A 19,266-nucleotide genomic window follows, 5' to 3' on the forward strand; every position below is an offset into this window, starting at 1 on the left:
TACAAAACAAACAACAACAACAAAAAAAAAAACCAGAATGATTTCCAGAAGCTATGTTTGGAGATCATTTAAATTGCACTGCTGTTGCAATGTGGAGGGACCTTTGATTCCTGAGTGAAAAAGAAAAGTTTGCCCAATTAAAACGAACTGTACAGTAATTAAAATATCTAGAAGCATTCAGTGAATAATTTCAGCTGTCTTCCCTCCCGAGAGGCGTTTGTGTCGACCTGTATTTCAATTGGGCAAACTCTAGTTGACGTCACCTAAATAGCACTCAATCAGAAGTGTGCTTTTTCATGCCTCATTTAAATAACACCCTTATAAAAGAACAAAGCCCAGAAGACTGAGCATTGAGGTCCTGTTGTTCCTTTCTCACCATGCCTGAGCCCGCGAAGTCCGCTCCCGCCCCGAAGAAGGGCTCCAAGAAGGCCGTGACCAAGGCCCAGAAGAAGGACGGCAAGAAGCGCAAGCGCAGCCGCAAGGAGAGCTACTCGGTGTACGTGTACAAGGTGCTGAAGCAGGTGCACCCCGACACGGGCATCTCGTCCAAGGCCATGGGCATCATGAACTCGTTCGTCAACGACATCTTCGAGCGCATCGCGGGCGAGGCGTCGCGCCTGGCGCACTACAACAAGCGCTCGACCATCACGTCCCGGGAGATCCAGACGGCCGTGCGCCTGCTGCTGCCCGGGGAGCTGGCCAAGCACGCCGTGTCCGAGGGCACCAAGGCCGTCACCAAGTACACCAGCTCCAAGTGAGCGCGCCGATCGCACTCTTAACCCAAAGGCTCTTTTCAGAGCCACCCACAACTTCAAAACTTAGAGCTTTAATGCTGCTGACCTAGGAAATCATGAGAAGTATACACACCCTTCTAAGTGCAGTACTGTCTGTAGGAGTGCTTTGAAATTAGGTTAATGGCATGTGGAGTCCATTTAATTGATGTTTGAACTTTCAAAGAGGATGCTCCTAAACTCTTTGCCAGTCCTTAAATCTGAAAAGACCAGATAACCAAGAAATTCAACTACCTAATCCAGGGAAATATCTCTATGATATACCAATAACCTTTATTTATGAATACTGCAATAGGAGTTTGTGTAGGGTGTTCTCACTAGAAATGAAACCCCAAATAACCTTGGTATGTTTTCATCTTAGAAATAAGTATGTAAAATCCAACCAGATGTACGAGAAGTCTTGAATCAGTTATTTAGTGTTGTTTTTAAAAGCTGTGCTGTTGATGTCATTAGGAAAAGCCACCTCAAGTTTTACACGAGAACCCTGCACTGCATATCCTCAACTGTTGGTATCTGCACCATCCAGGACGCTACCACTCATGGGATGAAAAGGTAACTAGAGGTCAGGGAATCACTAAAATCCTGGGTCTGCAGTTTGTTGTAGTGCACACCTTTAATCCCATCATTTGGGAGCAGTACCAGGTACTCGTGAGTTCCTGACCCGCCTGATCATACATCTTTAATCTCATCATTCTGTGCTATACAAAGAGATCCTACATAGATAGAAAGACACACAGATGATAGATTGTATTGTGCCAAAATTTCTAACTAAATGAAATATTGCAGTATGTAACTGGAGGCAGAGCCACACTTGGTTAATCACTTACCAAGTCTGCTGAGTATAAAAAAAAAAAAAATTATTAGGGAAAGACTAATAAATAGAAAACATGCATTTTGTCTTGTGGGAAGGAAGTCAATCATTGGCTTTTTACAAAGAAAATGTTTATGCAGAAGGCACCTGAGCCTGGAAGTGAAAGGCTCCAATGTCTGCCCCAAGGGTACTTGTGGGATAAAAATTGGCTCCCTATACAGTGGGGAAAGGTGATTACAAGTGAAAGTTACCCCTTAATCAATCTTCATCTCTCTTCATGGAATAGTGTTCAGAAAATAGTGGTTTTAGCACGATTGGGGTTGAGTTTTCAGCCTCCAAATATCCAGTAGCCTTCCTTCCATCAGTCTCTGGCACAATTCCTTAACAAACAGCCTTATCAAATCCCTATCACATACACAGACCACTGTGATCATAGCCTGCCGCACAAATCCAGTGACCAGGTGCATGACTTCCCAGATTAATGATTGTTAAGACAACTGAAGAAAAAAATGAAGTTTTAGAACCTCAAAAAATAAAAAGCACAGAGGGCTTTGGTGAACACCTTTAATCCCAGCACTTGGCAGAGGGGGAGACCGGCGTTATCTCCCATTTACAGACCATTCTAGGCTACAAAGCCAGTTGCAAGACAGACCAGGATACATGTAACCTTTAAAAAAAAGGGGGCGGGGGCAAAGGATTTGCTAAAGGGTGTGTTGGTGGTAAGGAGACTGTAGAGTGATAGGTAAATAGCAAAGTTACATTTTTGAAGTCTGGGAAAACACACCGTTACAATTTTATTAGCTTTGCCCTTCAAAGATGATTCACAATTACATACAAATGTGCAATTGTAAAATTTTACCTTCTGTAAATGCTCGGCCGACTACTGTACCCTTGCATCAAAGGTTGTGTCTTAATCCGTCTCTGTGTGAAATACAACTTAATGTAAACTTAAATCTTGAAATACCCTATTTCAATTGAATTGAGAAGGGAATAGAAGATGGCAAGGAAAGGAACCCAAGACAGACTAACTTGTGAAGTCTTTCTCCAAAAGAGAATCCTGTATATGACACAGCCAGTCTAGACTTATCCAGAGAAACACCTTTGAATGCATATTAAAACCCTAAAAAAATGGGCAAGGACATTACAGCCTTTTTTTGGAAGATGGGTGGCTCTAAGAAGAGCCTTTAAAAGTGGTTGAGTAGATGGGAGGGACGCTTTAAGCCCTCTCCCCGCGGATGCGGCGCGCCAGCTGGATGTCCTTGGGCATGATGGTGACCCGCTTGGCGTGGATGGCGCACAGGTTGGTGTCCTCGAACAGACCCACCAGGTACGCCTCGCAGGCCTCCTGCAGCGCCATCACGGCCGAGCTCTGGAAGCGCAGGTCGGTCTTGAAGTCCTGCGCGATCTCGCGCACCAGGCGCTGGAACGGCAGCTTGCGGATCAGCAGCTCGGTCGACTTCTGGTAGCGCCGGATCTCGCGCAGCGCCACGGTGCCGGGCCGGTAGCGGTGCGGCTTCTTCACGCCGCCGGTGGCCGGGGCGCTCTTGCGGGCGGCCTTGGTGGCCAGCTGCTTGCGCGGGGCCTTGCCGCCGGTGGACTTGCGGGCCGTCTGCTTGGTGCGAGCCATAACAGTAAAGGACAGAAGAAATGAAGATAACTAAACAGCACAAGGGCTGCCTTTATGTAGGTTTGCTTTCGCGCGTGCGCACCAGGTTGTTCCCCCTCCACCCCAGAGAAACAACCTGATAGGCTTGCGTAACTTTTCAAAAGGCCCGCGCAATAGTACGATTGGCTGAGGAGTTCAAGCGGTAATTGGTTAACTTTTGCATACTGATTGTGATAAATCGCTAACGGTAAAACATGTTTTAGCAGACTAAAAACATTTGTTTTAGCAGAATAAAAATATTTGTTTTAGCACACCCTAGCTTTCTTAGATTTGACTGCACGCTTCTCCTGTATTGAACCGCTTGCTGAACTTGAGGACAAGAAACCGGACTTGTCTTGACAAGTCCGAAACATGTCATGACGCTTAAATTCCCAAAAGGTACTCCGGAAAACATGTTGGCTACCCTCTCTTGGGTTTATTTATTTAATTTTTTTTCTATTCTAACGCATGGACTGTAATGTTGTAGCTCGACGCATAGCGTTCTAGGAGTGTGGAATGTCACCAAGAGGACAGCATGAAAATAACGGGAACACATCAACTAGCCCCAGAAAGCTGCCTTGTCACTTTTGGTAAAGCCTTATTCTAACAATTTCAAAAAAGAAAAAAAAAAAAAAAAACCTTGAGCTGACATTGGCACTACGCAAAGGGCTAAATGAAATAAATTCTGTCCAAGGTACAACAGCATTTTTGTGCAATATCCGGATTGTGTGCTTGTGCAAGACAATTTATCTAACTTCAATTCAGTTAGTGGAATATGGTTCCATGCTTCTTGCACTGACGTAGTGGTTTTATCGCTCACTAGAAACTGGTTTAGGTTACTAAACTCTCATATGAAAAGGTGATGGCTCTGAAAAGAGCCTTTGGGTTCACAGAAAAAAAACTAAGAGCACTGGTCTTATTTCCCCTTGGCCTTGTGGTGGCTCTCGGTCTTCTTGGGCAGCAGCACCGCCTGGATGTTGGGCAGGACGCCGCCCTGCGCGATGGTGACGCGGCCCAGCAGCTTGTTGAGCTCCTCGTCGTTGCGGATGGCCAGCTGCAGGTGGCGCGGGATGATGCGCGTCTTCTTGTTGTCGCGGGCCGCGTTGCCAGCCAGCTCCAGGATCTCGGCCGTCAGGTACTCCAGCACGGCCGCCAGGTAGACCGGGGCGCCGGCGCCCACCCGCTCCGAGTAGTTGCCCTTGCGGAGCAGCCGGTGCACGCGGCCCACGGGGAACTGCAGGCCGGCCCGGGACGAGCGGGTCTTGGCCTTGGCGCGAGCCTTGCCGCCCTGCTTGCCGCGTCCAGACATGTTTGAGAACTACGAGATTGGTTCAGCAAAGACTAGGATGTCTGCAACAGCGCACTTATAGGCATGGTCCGGCGCGAAAACAGAGTGATTTCATTGGCTACACATTCTATTTCACCTCCACCAATGGTTACCGTGGTTTTGAAATATCTTTGTTCTGATTGGACATTTCTTATATGACGTCGGTAGAATCGCTAGCAAGGCTAGCCCGAGCTTTATTTAAATAGCAGGAAGGACTGGACCATTTTCAAAATCGGTTTTATTTTTTAGTCTCTAACTTTAGTCTGTTCATCATGCCTGAGCCCGCGAAGTCCGCTCCCGCCCCGAAGAAGGGCTCCAAGAAGGCCGTGACCAAGGCCCAGAAGAAGGACGGCAAGAAGCGCAAGCGCAGCCGCAAGGAGAGCTACTCGGTGTACGTGTACAAGGTGCTGAAGCAGGTGCACCCCGACACGGGCATCTCGTCCAAGGCCATGGGCATCATGAACTCGTTCGTCAACGACATCTTCGAGCGCATCGCGGGCGAGGCGTCGCGCCTGGCGCACTACAACAAGCGCTCGACCATCACGTCCCGGGAGATCCAGACGGCCGTGCGCCTGCTGCTGCCCGGGGAGCTGGCCAAGCACGCCGTGTCCGAGGGCACCAAGGCCGTCACCAAGTACACCAGCTCCAAGTGAGCGCGCCGATCGCACTCTTAACCCAAAGGCTCTTTTCAGAGCCACCCACTTGTTCTTTGAGAACTGTAACTATCTGCACAACATAATTTGGTTTTCGTACTGGGTGTGAACCACAGTGTTTGGTTGTAGCATGATTGGGATGTGATCACTAGTCTGAACAGTTTACATTTTAAATACAATGTATCTGCATAGTCAAGTTTAAATTTATCTTGTGATGATCGTAGGTATATTTTTATATATAAGGAAAACTAGTCATAATGTCCTCTTTATACCACCTATCTGCTTCTGTCTCTGGGGCGGAGATTGAAGGCGTATGCCTGGCCCTTTTTGTCTTGGCTTTGTCTTTTGAGGTGATCTCACTCTAGCGCTCACTGTCCTGGAATTCACTGTAAATCAGGCTGGCCTACAGTTCAGAGTTCCTAGGTGTACCTCCCAACTGCTGGGATTGAAGGACTGTGGCACCATGCCCGTCCCCCAAATTTAACAATTTTTCTAAATGGAGGACTCCGGCAATCCATCTGAAGTCAGTAATTTCTTACTACCTTCGTGATTTATCTGCCCACTAAACAAATTACTGTGAATGTTAAATGACCCAATAACGTAGAGACTTGTAAAATAAAATTGCCAAGCACTATATATTATTTAAGCTTTTATTTTTCAGTACTGCTTGCTAACTTTAAGCATCTTTTTAAACAATTCAGAAATATTCAAACCTCGTTTAATACATCCCTCCAGACAAAAGTAACAGTTCTGAATACTTAGAATTATGGATTTAGGCAATTGATCCCATTTACAGCAGTTCCTAATCCTACATAGAAGATAGTTAGTAATTACTGCATGACATTCTTGAGATTAATAAAAGCCGTTGAGGCTGGACAGTGACTACACCAGGGGAATTGCCTATGGTGCTTCAAGCCTTGCATCTCACCGAGTTCCCTGTGGATCTAATGGGGCTATGATCTAGCAGCTTTGCTAATCCTCTGTGTCAAAGTTCTTCAACTGGTCCTGTAAAGGATGCTTTTCTAACAGAACAACTCCTGTCTTATTGGGACGTCCAAGACCCTTTACCTCTAAATATTGTTGCCCCTCAAGCAACGTAAGGACTCTCCACAAACTCACTAGCGCTAACAAGAACTAATTAGGAAAAGATCGGAGCAAAGGAGAGACTTGCTAGTTATAACATTTCACCCTTGAATTCGCCTAGCCCCAGGGTAGGCTGTGGAAGATGTGAAACTATATGCAGAGCACGGTTGATTTTAGCTTCAATACTTTTGCTTACAGAGTTTTTGTTGTTGTTGTTGTTGTTGTTTTTATGTATGTGTATGTGTCTCTGTGCATAAATGATTTCCCCTGGAAATGGAGTTACTGTGGTTGTTGTGAACCAACCAACATAGGTGGAGGGCACTGAACTCTAAGCCTCTCCAAGAGCAGTACACTCTCTTAACTACCACTGATGCCTATCTAGCCACAACCTCAATATTTTTAATATTGTCAGTATTTCCATTTTTGCTAAAAAAAATAGAAGCTAGAAATATAAATGTTGAAGGGTAAGCCTTAAATCTGCAAAACCATACAGAGACTAACCACTTTCCATAGCCTAGACCACTGATCCATACCATAGTCCTTCACAAACTAAATTTTTGTAGTAGCCTCTTTACTATTTTCATTATCACTATTTTCCATCAAGCATCTATATTGATGTTTTAAAATATAAATCAGATCTTACCTGTTCTCAGCCCAAACTCCTATAATGGTTTCCACTGTTATGCCCAGATCAAGGGGACCCTCAAAAGACCCCTCACGGAGGCCAAATCCCATGTGTAAAAGCAAAGAGCCTTTATTTTTCAAGGTCCGAGCTTGGTCTCCCTGTCTGTCTGATGCAAGCCTGGGTAGGGTGGGATTTTTATCATAGCAGAGGTTGGAGTGAGGGTATGTCCAGGGTTCAGGACCCTGATTGGCTGGCATTTGTCTAGGGGTATAGGGAATGTCTGGGCTTCTAAGCCTGTCATGGCAGCTGTGTGGTCAGCTGTTTTGGAACACACACACCCATCTTACCCACTTCAATGACAGCAAAACCCAAAGTAGTTCTAAGAGCCCACAAAAGGACCCAAGAACCACTCCCTTCCATTTGGATTTCAGGTTGTCTCAGCTCCCCAGACTTTCACAGATGACCAACAGGAACGCTCCTTCACTTTCACACTGTCAATATAATCATGTCATCTAAATAAATATTACCTCCTCCTGGCACACATTGTGCCTTTTCCTGTTTCAGTAATCTGCATAACACTTAGCAGTGAGTGTGCTGCTTGATTTGTCTGAATTCCCACGCCCAATCGACACCACGTCCTGGAAGATTTAAAAATATTTTGTCCTGGGCTAGAGAAGCTGCTCCAGCACTGACTGCTCTTGCAGAGGAAAAGGAATCCATTCCCAACGCCCACATGGTGGTTCACAACTGTTCTGAACCCCAGTTCCAGGGGATCCGAAACCCTCTCCTGGCCTCCTTGGGAACATGGTGCACTAACACTCATACATATACATTTAAATTATTTATACCTGTAATCCCCAGAGCACAGAACTGTGCCTGATGCTTGGTGTGTTCAGATTACTTTTTTTTTAAGCCTCGGGTACTTTTTTCTTCCTCAAACAGGTTCTTAACCTCCAATAGTGCCTAGTCTAGAGGGAGTTCCAGGACAGCCAGGGCTACACAAAGAAGCCGTCTCAAAAAAGAAAAACCAAAAATGATGATGATAATAATAATGACAATAATAATAAAGATAAGCAGGGAGACAGCCAGAAGCCTCACTGAGTAAAGTGATAGCTGCAAACCTGCTAACCTGAGTGGGCTGCTTAGGTGGACGGAGACCCAAACCCCATACATTGTTCTTATTTACACAGAGAGTAAATAAAGTTAAATGAAAATCACATTAACTCCATTAGTTTTCTTGATTTCAGAGGATAACCTTACAAGTTACTTGCTGGTCACGAGGAGCACCTTTTCTATTGTTTTTAAACAAGGCATCAGAACATTTAACCACAAATTGTCCGGTGTACAGTACTCTCAAATCTTAACACTCCTAGCTGAAACCAGATTCCTGAAGACACAAACAGACCACATCGAAAATGTCAAAAGTGTGCTTATGTCAATAGTGCCTCAAGTTGTTCATTCAGATATCCAACCGACCAACACAGAAACTCGGATGTTTGCATAAAGCTTGCACAGTAAAACTGCCCACGGCTTTATGTTGTATCTGATGCCCAATTTTGAAACTCCTTCCCTTAAGCGAACACCAGGCCACCATAGGTGATAGAAAAGCCGCCGAACATCGTGTGGGTTTCCAGGACACTCGAGGCAGCCTTTCAAGCCTGGTTTCAGCACTCAGCACAGCTCAAAGAACCGACCAACCACAGACCAGGCTGTGCGCTCAGCCACCGCCCTGCGCCTTTGTCCCCGGGTACGCCTTGGCAAAACTCTCAGGCTCTGTCCGAGCACCTCGCGCCATCTAAATACAGGGAACACGCCAGATATCGATTTATCGTTTTTTGCAAGATGTATGCACGCTTTCTGAATCATCGCAAAGCTAGCACTAAACACTAGGTTATCACATAAGCATGCCGATTTTGAGTACTCGTGAAACCGCTGAACACAACGATGAAACGCATAAAATGTCCGCCCTTTTACAGAGAAGGTGGGCGGCCCTGAAAAGGGCCTTTGGTTTTGAGAAATTACAACGTTGGGGCAGCTCAGCCGCCGAAGCCGTAGAGCGTGCGTCCCTGGCGCTTGAGCGCGTAGACCACGTCCATGGCCGTGACGGTCTTGCGCTTGGCGTGCTCCGTGTAGGTGACGGCGTCGCGGATCACGTTCTCCAGGAAGACCTTCAGCACCCCGCGGGTCTCCTCGTAGATGAGGCCGGAGATGCGCTTGACGCCGCCGCGCCGGGCCAGGCGGCGGATGGCGGGCTTGGTGATGCCCTGGATGTTGTCGCGCAGGACTTTGCGGTGGCGCTTGGCGCCGCCCTTGCCCAGGCCCTTCCCGCCTTTGCCGCGACCAGACATGGTTAAGCTGCTGTAGCTGAGACCTCAGTAGCAAAACAGACGCAGGCACTTCGCTTATATGCAGTGACTGCGGACCTAATTGAAGACTGAAGCCTCGAGCGCATTCGCCCCGCCCCTGGCATGGCCATGCCTGGTGACGTCACCAACGCTCGTGGTTCCCACTTCCTGAGCTGGGTCCTTTGTCCCCAAACAGGACTTATTACCCATTTTAACTAGTTCAGACTAATGAATGTCTTCAATAATGCACATTTGCACTTGGTACGTATTAGGGCGACTGCAGAGCTTTGGTCAGTCAGAGGATCAGACCTGCTGATGTGGGGTGTGTGTGAGTTCCGCTTCCCATGGTTTTATCTCCTGCTGTAAAGCACCAAATCCTGGAGAGAACACAGCACCATTTCCTCCACGACCTCCACTTCGGAACAAACCAGACCCCAAAGTCTTGTTTCCGGCAGGTAAATGCGTGGTTGGTCACTAAGACTGTTACCAACTGCCGTGCTGAGGACAGTGTCTGTATTGTCTTGTTTTCTCCATTGTCGAAAATTCGTGATTCTCATTTAAATATTTACCTGTCTTTCTCATCCACATCGAGTCACTAATTAGTATGCTAATATTTGCTACACTAGTGCAAATTTTGCTTTCTCTTTGATTCGGTAGCGACATTATTCCCAACAAGTAGCAGCCTTTTGGTGACTTCCCCTAGGCACTTACATAAAGTAGGCGTAGGATAGCAACTACAAAGTTAAGGGTTTTATTAGCCTAATCCTAACGCATAGCAGAGTGGCGCAGCGGAAGCGTGCTGGGCCCATAACCCAGAGGTCGATGGATCGAAACCATCCTCTGCTATCTGAATTTTTCTCTTCTTTCCCCTCAGTAATTCAGGTTCCTTTCGTAGTGGTGAAGCCAAATAGGTATCTGACTGGAAATAGGAGAAAAAACTGGAAATTTTTCATGGACGCTCAAGTGATAACAGTGTTTTCTTGATAAGTGGATTTATTCTGGTTACTTTTCTCTAAAACGCCTAAAATCGCTAAACGAAGGCGAATACAAGGGTAAGAATGGAAGAGCAGTTCAGTTGGTTTCATTACATAATTTATAAGGCTTTATTTGCCAAGGGTATGGTGATAGACTAGAAACCCATTGAACAGTCCCATTAGATATTCTTCGCAATTTCTGCAGTCTTATTCTTGACAGCAATGGGTAGTGTTCTGAGAAAAGTGTGGAGGTGGGGAGTGTTGAAGTCTGGCTGAGAAAACCACTTCTGCCAACTCGGATCCTGTGTCTTTAATCGCCACATTCCTGGTTCGTCTTTTGCGATGCTATACTGTTCTCTACGCTTATTTTCTAAGCTGTCTTATATTTCTCTCCCAGGAAAGATTCCTGTTTAAATTTTGTGTCAGATGCTGTTATAGAAATTAATAAAAAAAAATACATTAAGTAGCCTATAATCTAGATAAGTGTTTTGTTTTGAGTGACCTTGAACTGCCCCTCTTGCCTGTACTAACAGGGTTTACTGTGTCCTTTAAAAATAATTCTTTACTGGATCAGAAAACAGAAGTCCAAAGGCCTCTCTCCCGTTAAGCTTTGGGGAATGGGTTGGGTTTTTGTTTTTGTTTTTCTTCTCAGTGGGGGCTAAAGGTCAGAATCAACCCTTGAGAATAATTGACAGAAGCACCAAGCACCTGGTAGCCTTGTTTTCTTGCCTCAATCATAAAAAAATAATTTATTTTTATTTTTTATTTATTTATTTTAAAGGGGACTATTTGGGCCGGGCAGTGGTGGCACACTCCTTTAATCCCAGCAGTCGACTGCAGAGGCAGGTGGATCTCTGTGAGTTGAGGCCAGGCTGGTCTACAGCCCTAGTTCCAAGACAGCCAAGGCTACACAAAGTAACCTTGTCTCAAAAAAAAAAGGGGGGTGGGGGGGGACTTGGGCGGTGGTGCTCACACCTTTAATCCCAGCACACAGGAGGCAGAGGCAGGTGGACCACTGAGTTCACAGGCCAGTCCTGTTTACAGAGCAAGTTCCAGGACAGCCAGGGCAGCACAGAGAAATACTGTCTCAAAAAAAGTAAATTCATAATAATAAAGACACTACTTTTGGATCTGTGAGAACAAAACCAATTGTTGATTGCAGCCCCTAACCCAGTAGTTCAGTGACTTGGGGGAAGTCTTCACATAACTCAGCACGCACTCCCAGTTTAAAGACTACAGCAAAGATTATAATACAGGAAAAGGTTGTCACAAAGGTGAACGTCTGGAGAAGGCTTTCTTGTCCTCTCCTCCTCTTCTCTCCAGCTGAGAGCTACAGTAATGTGTGTCGGCCACTGCTATCTAGTAAGGTCCACTGGAACAAGAGTCAAAGTTATTACAGTGAGCTGGTTGCCTGGCGACCACATGTTCACCAGTCATCTCTACGTTAAATATGCCGCCAGCGTGGGTCATAGTGACTCTCTGCTTCAGGGATGTAGAATAAAATCACTACCCAGGAGCCACATGAACATTCCCAGATTTTACCTTTCAGAGTGTGGTCAAGGATCATCACCAAGGCAGTTATCCACAGAACTAAGCGAAAATTCACTAGAGCAGTTCTGCTCTGGTGGCTTTGCCCTGGAGTTATGGAGCCCTGGGGAAAGACTCAATCCAGTTATGATTAAAAGACTTATTGATTAGCCTCTAGCAGGGCGAACAATCTCTGAGCCAAAATTGAGGTTACCTTAAAGGAGGGGTATGGGGAAGAATTTTTAAAGGGGAAAGCCACAGGAAGACCTTCAATATCTATGCAAACAAGCAAAGACTTCTGTTTTGCCAAGTAGAGTATTTAAGGTGACTCAAAAAATATTCATGTATCTGTGTAAGCAAGTAACAAAACAAGCAGTTAGTCGTATAATTTAAAAAAAAAAAAACAAAAACAAAAAAAAGCTAGTCATGGCTGTACACTTTTGGATGGTGTGGGGGTTTGTCACTGAGTCAGGGTTACTGGGAACTTACCTTCCAGGGCCTGGAGTCACAGACAAATGGCGAGTGAGCACTAAGATGGGTGGCTAGCATAAAATGGAGTCTCTTCAGCCATCACACTGGTATTTATAGATCAGAAAAAGGGATGGATTTTGAGAAGAAACTTGAGTAAGTAAGTGCTTCCTAGACAGACAAGAAAAGCATTCTGGGCAAAGAAACAAACAGGACACAAGAGAGCAAAATGTTTCTAACTGTAATAATTCAGTGTGGGAGAGTTTGAAGGTGAGAGAGAGGGTTCTGGAAAGAGAAGTGGCCACACTCAGATCGTCTATCCAACCACTGGAAATGGGATGAAATATTAGAACACAGGACACCTGATACAGACTGGGTGGGAATGCTTCCATGTGTATGTTTGGGGCTGCCAATATTCAGCTATGTAAGACTGACCCTCTTAAATTGGTCATCTCTATCTTAACATTTCATATACAAGCTTTGCAAAACAGATCTTAAACACACACACACACACATACACACACACACAAATGTCACCATCCCAAATGTTCCTCCAACCCACTCAGTACAAATTTTGGGGGTGTTTGTTTGTTTGTTTTGCAGTTTTTTAAATTAAAATATAATTATATCATTTCCCCCATCCCTCTCCTCCCTCCAGCTCCTTCCATTACACCCTCTCAACCCCTTATGAAATTCATGGCCTCTTTCATTACTATTATTATTACATATATATGTATATATAAGCATGCACATAAATACAACCTGCTGAGTCCATTCAGTTAACACACACTTTGTTGTGACAGCAGAGAAAAAAGTCTTGAAGACCGAGAAGACTTCAGCCGTTCTCACTGCTTACACCACCATTTCCCATGGTAGCTAAGCCAGACTGGGCATGCCATTTGAACATCTGAGCAGCTTTTCAGGCAATCTTCAACTCCAGGAAGAAAGAGAACATCATTCTGTTGTGGGGTATTCACCAGAGTAGGCTGCTCCTATGTGAGTTTAAGCCAATAGAAAGTCTTATTTAGCCAGGCAGGGACTACACTGTGTTATCAGGATCCCAGTATAGCTCCAAGCCTTTCTCAGAATGGACTTTTAAACACAGAAGCCATGTCCTGGCTTGGCATACTTCAGTTAACAAGAACAGTTAGCCAGAAGCAGAACTACAGAAGCCAAAAGGTAAGGTTAGCACATTTAGAGACTTTCCCAGAACTGTGGACTTTGATGGATCAGGTCTTGGTTTTCATTGGGGCAGGTGGTGCTGTCTGTGTGCTGAGTTTTACAGACTGAGTGGCACTTCCACCGTGGAGTCAGTCAGGTCTGGGGTCCTGTTACAATTCCACAGTCAACTTTTGGAGAACTGAAGAATGTGTCTGTGTGATCTAAGCTCACCTGACACGTGACTGTGGGATTTCAGAACAAATGTATGTCTAAAGAATTCACATTTCTATTTCATTCACGCTATTTTCCAGATGTTATTCTATTGACAGGAAAGAAAGGCTGCAATAAAAGGCCCCGTTTCTGAACTCCAGTAACTGCTGTGCGGCGATCATGAAAGTATCATAAATTTTATGGATGTATCTTCTCTAAAAATGATTTTAATGGATTTTTTAATTCATGAATTAAATGTAAAAAAAAAAATGGCATCAGTCAAAATTCTTTTTATTCCTGTTTCTCTTCTTAGTGAAAGCTAGCATAAAAATAGTAATTAATAGCCTTGGACCTCTCAAGACACCCCAATAAAACTACTGTTTTCTTTTTGAAGTGAACAAGTATGTATCTTAAGAAGTGCTGTAACACCAGGTGATAAGAATCAGCAAAAGTACCGGAAGAAGGTGGGAGGGTCACACCCGCGCCGCCGCAGGTAGAACCGAGTCTGTAAATAATGAGTGGGGGGGGGGAGCATGAACACAGTTCTGAGTACACGCCGACTTTTCTCTCCGTGAACCAGCCATGTGTTGCAATACCGAATTTATTCAGACTCAACATTTCCTAAATCCGACTCTGTGACCCCAAATAACCCATGGAAATCCACGGAGTGGACCTTGGTTGCCTTTTATGATGTGCTACCGGAGCTCAGCCAAAGTGTCTTTTACTTCATAAAGCTTATGAGCAAAACCCCTCGCGGTGACCACGTGGCCTAATGGATAAGGCGTCTGACTTCGGATCAGAAGATTGAGGGTTCGAATCCCTTCGTGGTTAATTGGGCCTTTTTTTTTTTTTTTTCCCTTCCTTCTCTCACTTCTTCCACAAATTAAATTCTAACATCTGCTTTAAAAAAAAAAAAGAAAAAGCTGCCCCTCTCCCACCCACCGCATTTTCTGTGTTTTTCGAAATTTTTTTCCTCCTATCAAAGTAAAAAGGAAGATTGGTTTTTTGTTTATTTTTGTCTTGGAAGATAGTTTTATTTTTAAGGCCTTAAAGCAGTGGTTCTCCACCTTCGTAATGCTGTGACCCTTTAATAGAATTCCTCATGTTGTGTTGACCCCAACCATAAAATTATTTCGTTTCTATTTCATAGCTGTAGTTTTGCTATTGTTATGAACCGTAATGTAAATATCTGTGAAAGCGTCGTTCAGGCGCCCAAAGGAGCCATGACTCACAGGTTGAGAACAGGTGCGGGGAACGGAGACAGAAGGACGAGAATCAAAACTGAAGAAGCTGTCAGGTATCTCGGGCTGCCAGGTTCTCCCAGATCTAGACTGCGGACCTCTGGGTCTCAATTTTGCGGGGTTAGATTATCCCAAATGATCCCCGCCGCTGCTTTTGGTTGTCTCAAAGACAGGGTTTCAAGTAGCACAGCCTGGCCTCCTCTCTCCCAGGCATTCGGGCCTGCCGCAGCATGCCTGGCAGAAATGGGAATTCTGATCCAAGAATATAAAATCGTGCCTGAATTGCGTGAGTCCAGCTCCCGCCTTTTGAAGAGTTCTTAGGATGAGGAGACAGGGATAAGAAAATATCAGATAGAAAGAGACCTAGCCCACAAGAAGAAAAAACACAGGATAGCTCAGGGAGGGCCTGGATCAATACCCAGTGGCCTCAAAGGTTTATTCAAACGGCTTTTTATAACATCCCAAGGGGAGGGGCAAAGGACTTCCCTCTTGCAAGATCGAAGCACACCGCACAGCCAAGTGTAGACCCTTCCAAACACCTGCTAACCACGCCCCTGACCAAATCATCTCCTTATGCACCCCTGCTGGGTAAAGCAAGCTCAGATTCTCTCCGACCTTGAAACTAGGAAACCTCCCACACTGAATCAAAGTATTTCCCACTTCCTTTCCTTTCTAATGTATAGATAGCAAAAGATACAGAAAGAAAAAGCCTGTCCCACCCAGGAAGGCTGAAAAAGTAGAGCGATCTTGGACACCCAGAGACTTCAGTGGTCACCAGACACTAGAGATTTGTCACTAATTGAGAAAATGTCACATTTACACCCTTTGATAAACACGTGAGACATGCTGCTTTAAAATGGGCGTTTAGAAAAAATATGCCTTGGAGCTCTTGGGAGGTGAACGGAAAGTGAATGGAACCCGGGTAGGGAAGAGGATAAAGAAGGGGGGGAGGGAGAGAGGGAGGGAGGATGGCAAGGCAGACATGCCAGAATCGACTGATAGTGCCAACGTAAACTAGGAACACTAGCAAATAGCTAAATGTCCTAAACACGGACCCGTCCCGTACCTCCCACACCCACTCTGTATAATGACCACTTCTTTCCCACCAAAACCACAATCCTACTTAATCGTTTTTAGCTAGATAAAAATAATTAGTTTCTAAGTCGATTGATTCACCATGACGTTTTGCCTTCTTCCTTGTAATAAACCAATAAATTCCAATTTGCCTAACTGGGGATATGTTTCTGTTGGTCCTTGGAAAGAGGAATTGCTAAGAGGAAAACTGAGGTCAAGTCAAATAGGCAGTAAAAGGTCAGCAAACGGAAACTCGGTGGTACTTGCTTAGGGTAAACAGACACTGGGTTCCACCTGCGGCACCATAGGCTCCTCCAACCACGTGCCTTGTTCTTTACCCAAGAGAGTTGGGAACTGCTGCTCCGCGAAACCTGCACATGAATATCTAGAAGTTCATCGTAACTTCCAACACGTAGATCTGCTGCCAGGCTTTTGTGGGCCCTGGACATCCTTCTCACAGTTCCCACAGCCAAGCAATACTTGAGCGCAGCCACCTGAGGGCACTAGAGAGCCACCAAATCCTTGGCCACAGCCAGCAGTTTTGACCTTTTTTCCTTTCCAGCTCAGGGAATCGACCCCAGATTCCGGGCCTGGCGTATGCTAAGCAAGTGCTCTTAATGTTGAAACAAATGATGAAGGCAGTCGGCTGCCTTTCAGGAAACACTTTCCTGTGATCCACTACTACACCAGACCAAGAGCCGGTGGGTTAAACATCTGAACACGGTCTTCACAAGACTCCACCGTATCCGTTTTTTCCAACTTACCATCGTTTAACATTGCTGCTTTTTCATTTATTTGGGGGACATTCTGAACTAAAGGACAGTGTTCAATGTTCTTTAAAGATAAGTGGGAAAACTTAAAATATTTACTGACTCGCTTTATCGGCCTTTTCATTACAGTTTTTCTATAGAGTTTGTATATTGTTATACAACACACACTTTGTACATCTCCGTACTATAAATTTTAGTGGTCTGATAGTTTTCTATTTGGGGATAGCATTGTGTGTGTGACCAATCTCTTATTCATTATGTTACTAATAGTTACGGTTCTAGGCAGTGCTGCAGTACATATTCATACAGCCAGTTAATATTTGCACATTGCAATGACTTGCACATTTTAGAGATTGACCTAACTGGATCCATTACAGGGAGAAGAAACAATAGACATGCAGAAAAGCTGGGATGGGGTTGGTCATGCACTCTGATGAAGATACACCAACAGCAGGAACCAGGAAGTTTGGTGGGTTTGTATAGAGCTGAACAAGGAATCAGGTTTATCTTACTTTGTTAAGAATTCTCTATAGGGAGCGATCTTAGGCTGTAGACATCCAGGAGGAGGGAGGTGTGGTTGATAGTTTCTACAAGGTGATGTGGTTTTAGCTCAAGGGCAATCCTTTGTTAACACCAGTATGTGGACCAGGAGAAGGCTTTTCCATACCTGGGAGCCTCACTCAGAGAATGCTTTGCCATCCCCATGGATCTGAAGCATCGGAGTCTTTGACATGGCCTTATACACTTGTCAATGATACACGTTCACTCAGGACTTCATCTCATCCACACCACTTGCCCTGCGTCCTTTATAGACGAATCATAGAAGCTGGTCCCTGAGAGTGCTTCCTCCATGTGTCCTGGTGTCATTCTTGATAGGTTTTTTTTTTTTGGGGGGGGGGGTCTTGTTTTGTTTTGTTTGGGTTTTGGTTTTTGAGACAAGATTTCTCTGTGTAGCCCTGACTGTCCTGGAACTCACTCTGTAGACCAGGCTGGCCTCAAACTCACAGAGATCCACCTGCCTCTGCCTCCCAAGTTTTGAGATTCAAGGTGTGCTCCACCACCGCCCGACTGATAGTACATTTTTAATCTGAAATTTGCTTTTGAATAAAATCTCCTTTACTCTAAAGAGTGAAACCTAAATAAAATAAAGTGAAATAAGCAATGTAATGTCTAGATTCAAAAGGATATATAATGTCAAGGCTGATTGGGGACTCAAGGTGATCCTCCTGCCTTAGCATCCCCAATGCTGGGATTATGAGTGTTAGCTACCAAGTCAGGCCCTAAACTTCCGATGAAAACTAACAATGGTCTTCTGGAAGCTATTTATAATGTATATTCCCTTCAAGAGTAAAATTCACTTTGGGGCAGGTAAATGCAAAACTATTATACTCATTTTTATTTTTAGAAATGATTTAGGATCTGAGCATTTGTCTCAGTGGTAAAGCACTTACCCATCATTGAATGAAGCTCTGAGCTTTATACTCAACAATACCAAAAGAAAACAATAGAGAAACAAATTATTCCGACATGACTTATTGTGTATGTTGTACGCTATTTGCTGATACCAGCAGTGTCCACTAGTAATAGAAGACACACTTCTGGTGTGTCTCGGTGATAGATCTTCAGTGCCTGAACTAAGCCTAGTACCGAGTGTCAGATATTCAGTCCTCCATTGAAAGGCGAATGGGTACTGCTGTTGCTGAAGCTATATTTGGTTCTCACTTTAAGAATCCAAACGCAAACAAAGAGAGTTGTAGCAAGCAATGGCCATTGAAAATGAAAGCAGGCACAGTCAGTCACAAAGGCACAAGTGGACCATCATGGGGGGGGGGGGGGCAAAAGGGCCTGAGCTCTTAGGGTTTTACCTGCCTTGTCCACTCTATTCTCTAAGGCACCCCTTCTTGAATAGGTTGAAATGCCTTCCACAGGTTTACTCAGATTTGGTTTGTTCTCTCTCCTTCTCCTTCTCCCTCTCCCTCTCTCTCCCTCTCTCTCTCCTCCCTCTCTCTCTCCCCCTCTCTCTCTCTCTCTCTCCTTCTCCCTCTCTCTCTCCCTCTCTCTCTCTCCCTCTCTCTCTCTCTCCCCCTCTCTCTCTCTCCTTCTCTCTCTCTCCCTCTCTCTCTTCTTCTCCCTCTCTCCTTCTCCCTCTCTCTCTCCCTCTCTCCTCTCCTTCTTTATGTAGCCTGGAATCCATATTTAGCCAAGGATGCTCTTGAACATCCAATCCTCCTTCTTCCACCCACTGGGATTAAAGACAGGCACTACTGTGCCTGGCTTTTCTCTTTGATTTTTTTTTTTTAAATCACGATGGAAGGCTCAGAAAGGCAAAACAGTACCCACATCTAGCACCCTACTTTTGAACAGTGCCACACACTTAGGTACATTAAAACCATCATTCGGCTATTACCAAAAGAGTGATGACACTGGATTATTCCAACTAGAGAAAGTTTAAATCCCTTCAGTACCTCCATTAACACTAGAATGTACACACATGCGCCCGCGCACGTGCAATGTCTATAAGCATTTATTTTACAAACATCTGTTGCATGTTTGATATGTGT

At 44.9% G+C, this 19,266-nt stretch overlaps 4 protein-coding genes and 3 non-coding genes across 7 annotated transcripts; 5 read left to right on the forward strand and 2 right to left on the reverse strand.

The window, feature by feature from the left end:
- Nucleotides 1-349: 349 nt before the first annotated feature.
- LOC114700607 (histone H2B type 1-C/E/F/G/I) lies at nucleotides 350-806 on the forward strand. Its single transcript, XM_028880277.2, has one exon. The coding sequence runs from the start codon at nucleotides 378-380 to the stop codon at nucleotides 756-758; it is 381 nt and encodes a 126-aa protein (XP_028736110.1). The 5' UTR covers nucleotides 350-377; the 3' UTR covers nucleotides 759-806.
- A 1,957-nt stretch (nucleotides 807-2,763) lies between these two features.
- LOC114700487 (histone H3.1) lies at nucleotides 2,764-3,262 on the reverse strand. Its single transcript, XM_028880124.2, has one exon. The coding sequence runs from the start codon at nucleotides 3,227-3,229 to the stop codon at nucleotides 2,819-2,821; it is 411 nt and encodes a 136-aa protein (XP_028735957.1). The 5' UTR covers nucleotides 3,230-3,262; the 3' UTR covers nucleotides 2,764-2,818.
- Nucleotides 3,263-4,040: 778 nt separating this feature from the next.
- On the reverse strand, nucleotides 4,041-4,560 carry LOC114700551 (histone H2A type 1-B). Its single transcript, XM_028880223.2, has one exon. It carries the CDS (start codon nucleotides 4,554-4,556, stop codon nucleotides 4,164-4,166), a length of 393 nt encoding a protein of 130 aa, XP_028736056.1. The 5' UTR covers nucleotides 4,557-4,560; the 3' UTR covers nucleotides 4,041-4,163.
- Nucleotides 4,561-4,823: 263 nt separating this feature from the next.
- LOC114700598 (histone H2B type 1-C/E/F/G/I) lies at nucleotides 4,824-5,275 on the forward strand. The gene has a single exon (XM_028880264.2). The coding sequence runs from the start codon at nucleotides 4,847-4,849 to the stop codon at nucleotides 5,225-5,227; it is 381 nt and encodes a 126-aa protein (XP_028736097.1). The 5' UTR covers nucleotides 4,824-4,846; the 3' UTR covers nucleotides 5,228-5,275.
- Nucleotides 5,276-10,054: 4,779 nt separating this feature from the next.
- Nucleotides 10,055-10,126, forward strand: Trnam-cau. Its single transcript has one exon. It is a non-coding gene; the product is annotated as a tRNA-Met (tRNA).
- A 718-nt stretch (nucleotides 10,127-10,844) lies between these two features.
- LOC114702277 lies at nucleotides 10,845-10,994 on the forward strand. Its single transcript, XR_003735951.1, has one exon.
- A 3,384-nt stretch (nucleotides 10,995-14,378) lies between these two features.
- Nucleotides 14,379-14,451, forward strand: Trnar-ucg. Its single transcript has one exon. It is a non-coding gene; the product is annotated as a tRNA-Arg (tRNA).
- Nucleotides 14,452-19,266: the final 4,815 nt, after the last annotated feature.

Source organism: Peromyscus leucopus, chromosome 5 (assembly GCF_004664715.2).
Source record: "Peromyscus leucopus breed LL Stock chromosome 5, UCI_PerLeu_2.1, whole genome shotgun sequence".
Classification (NCBI taxonomy): Eukaryota; Metazoa; Chordata; class Mammalia; order Rodentia; family Cricetidae; genus Peromyscus; species Peromyscus leucopus.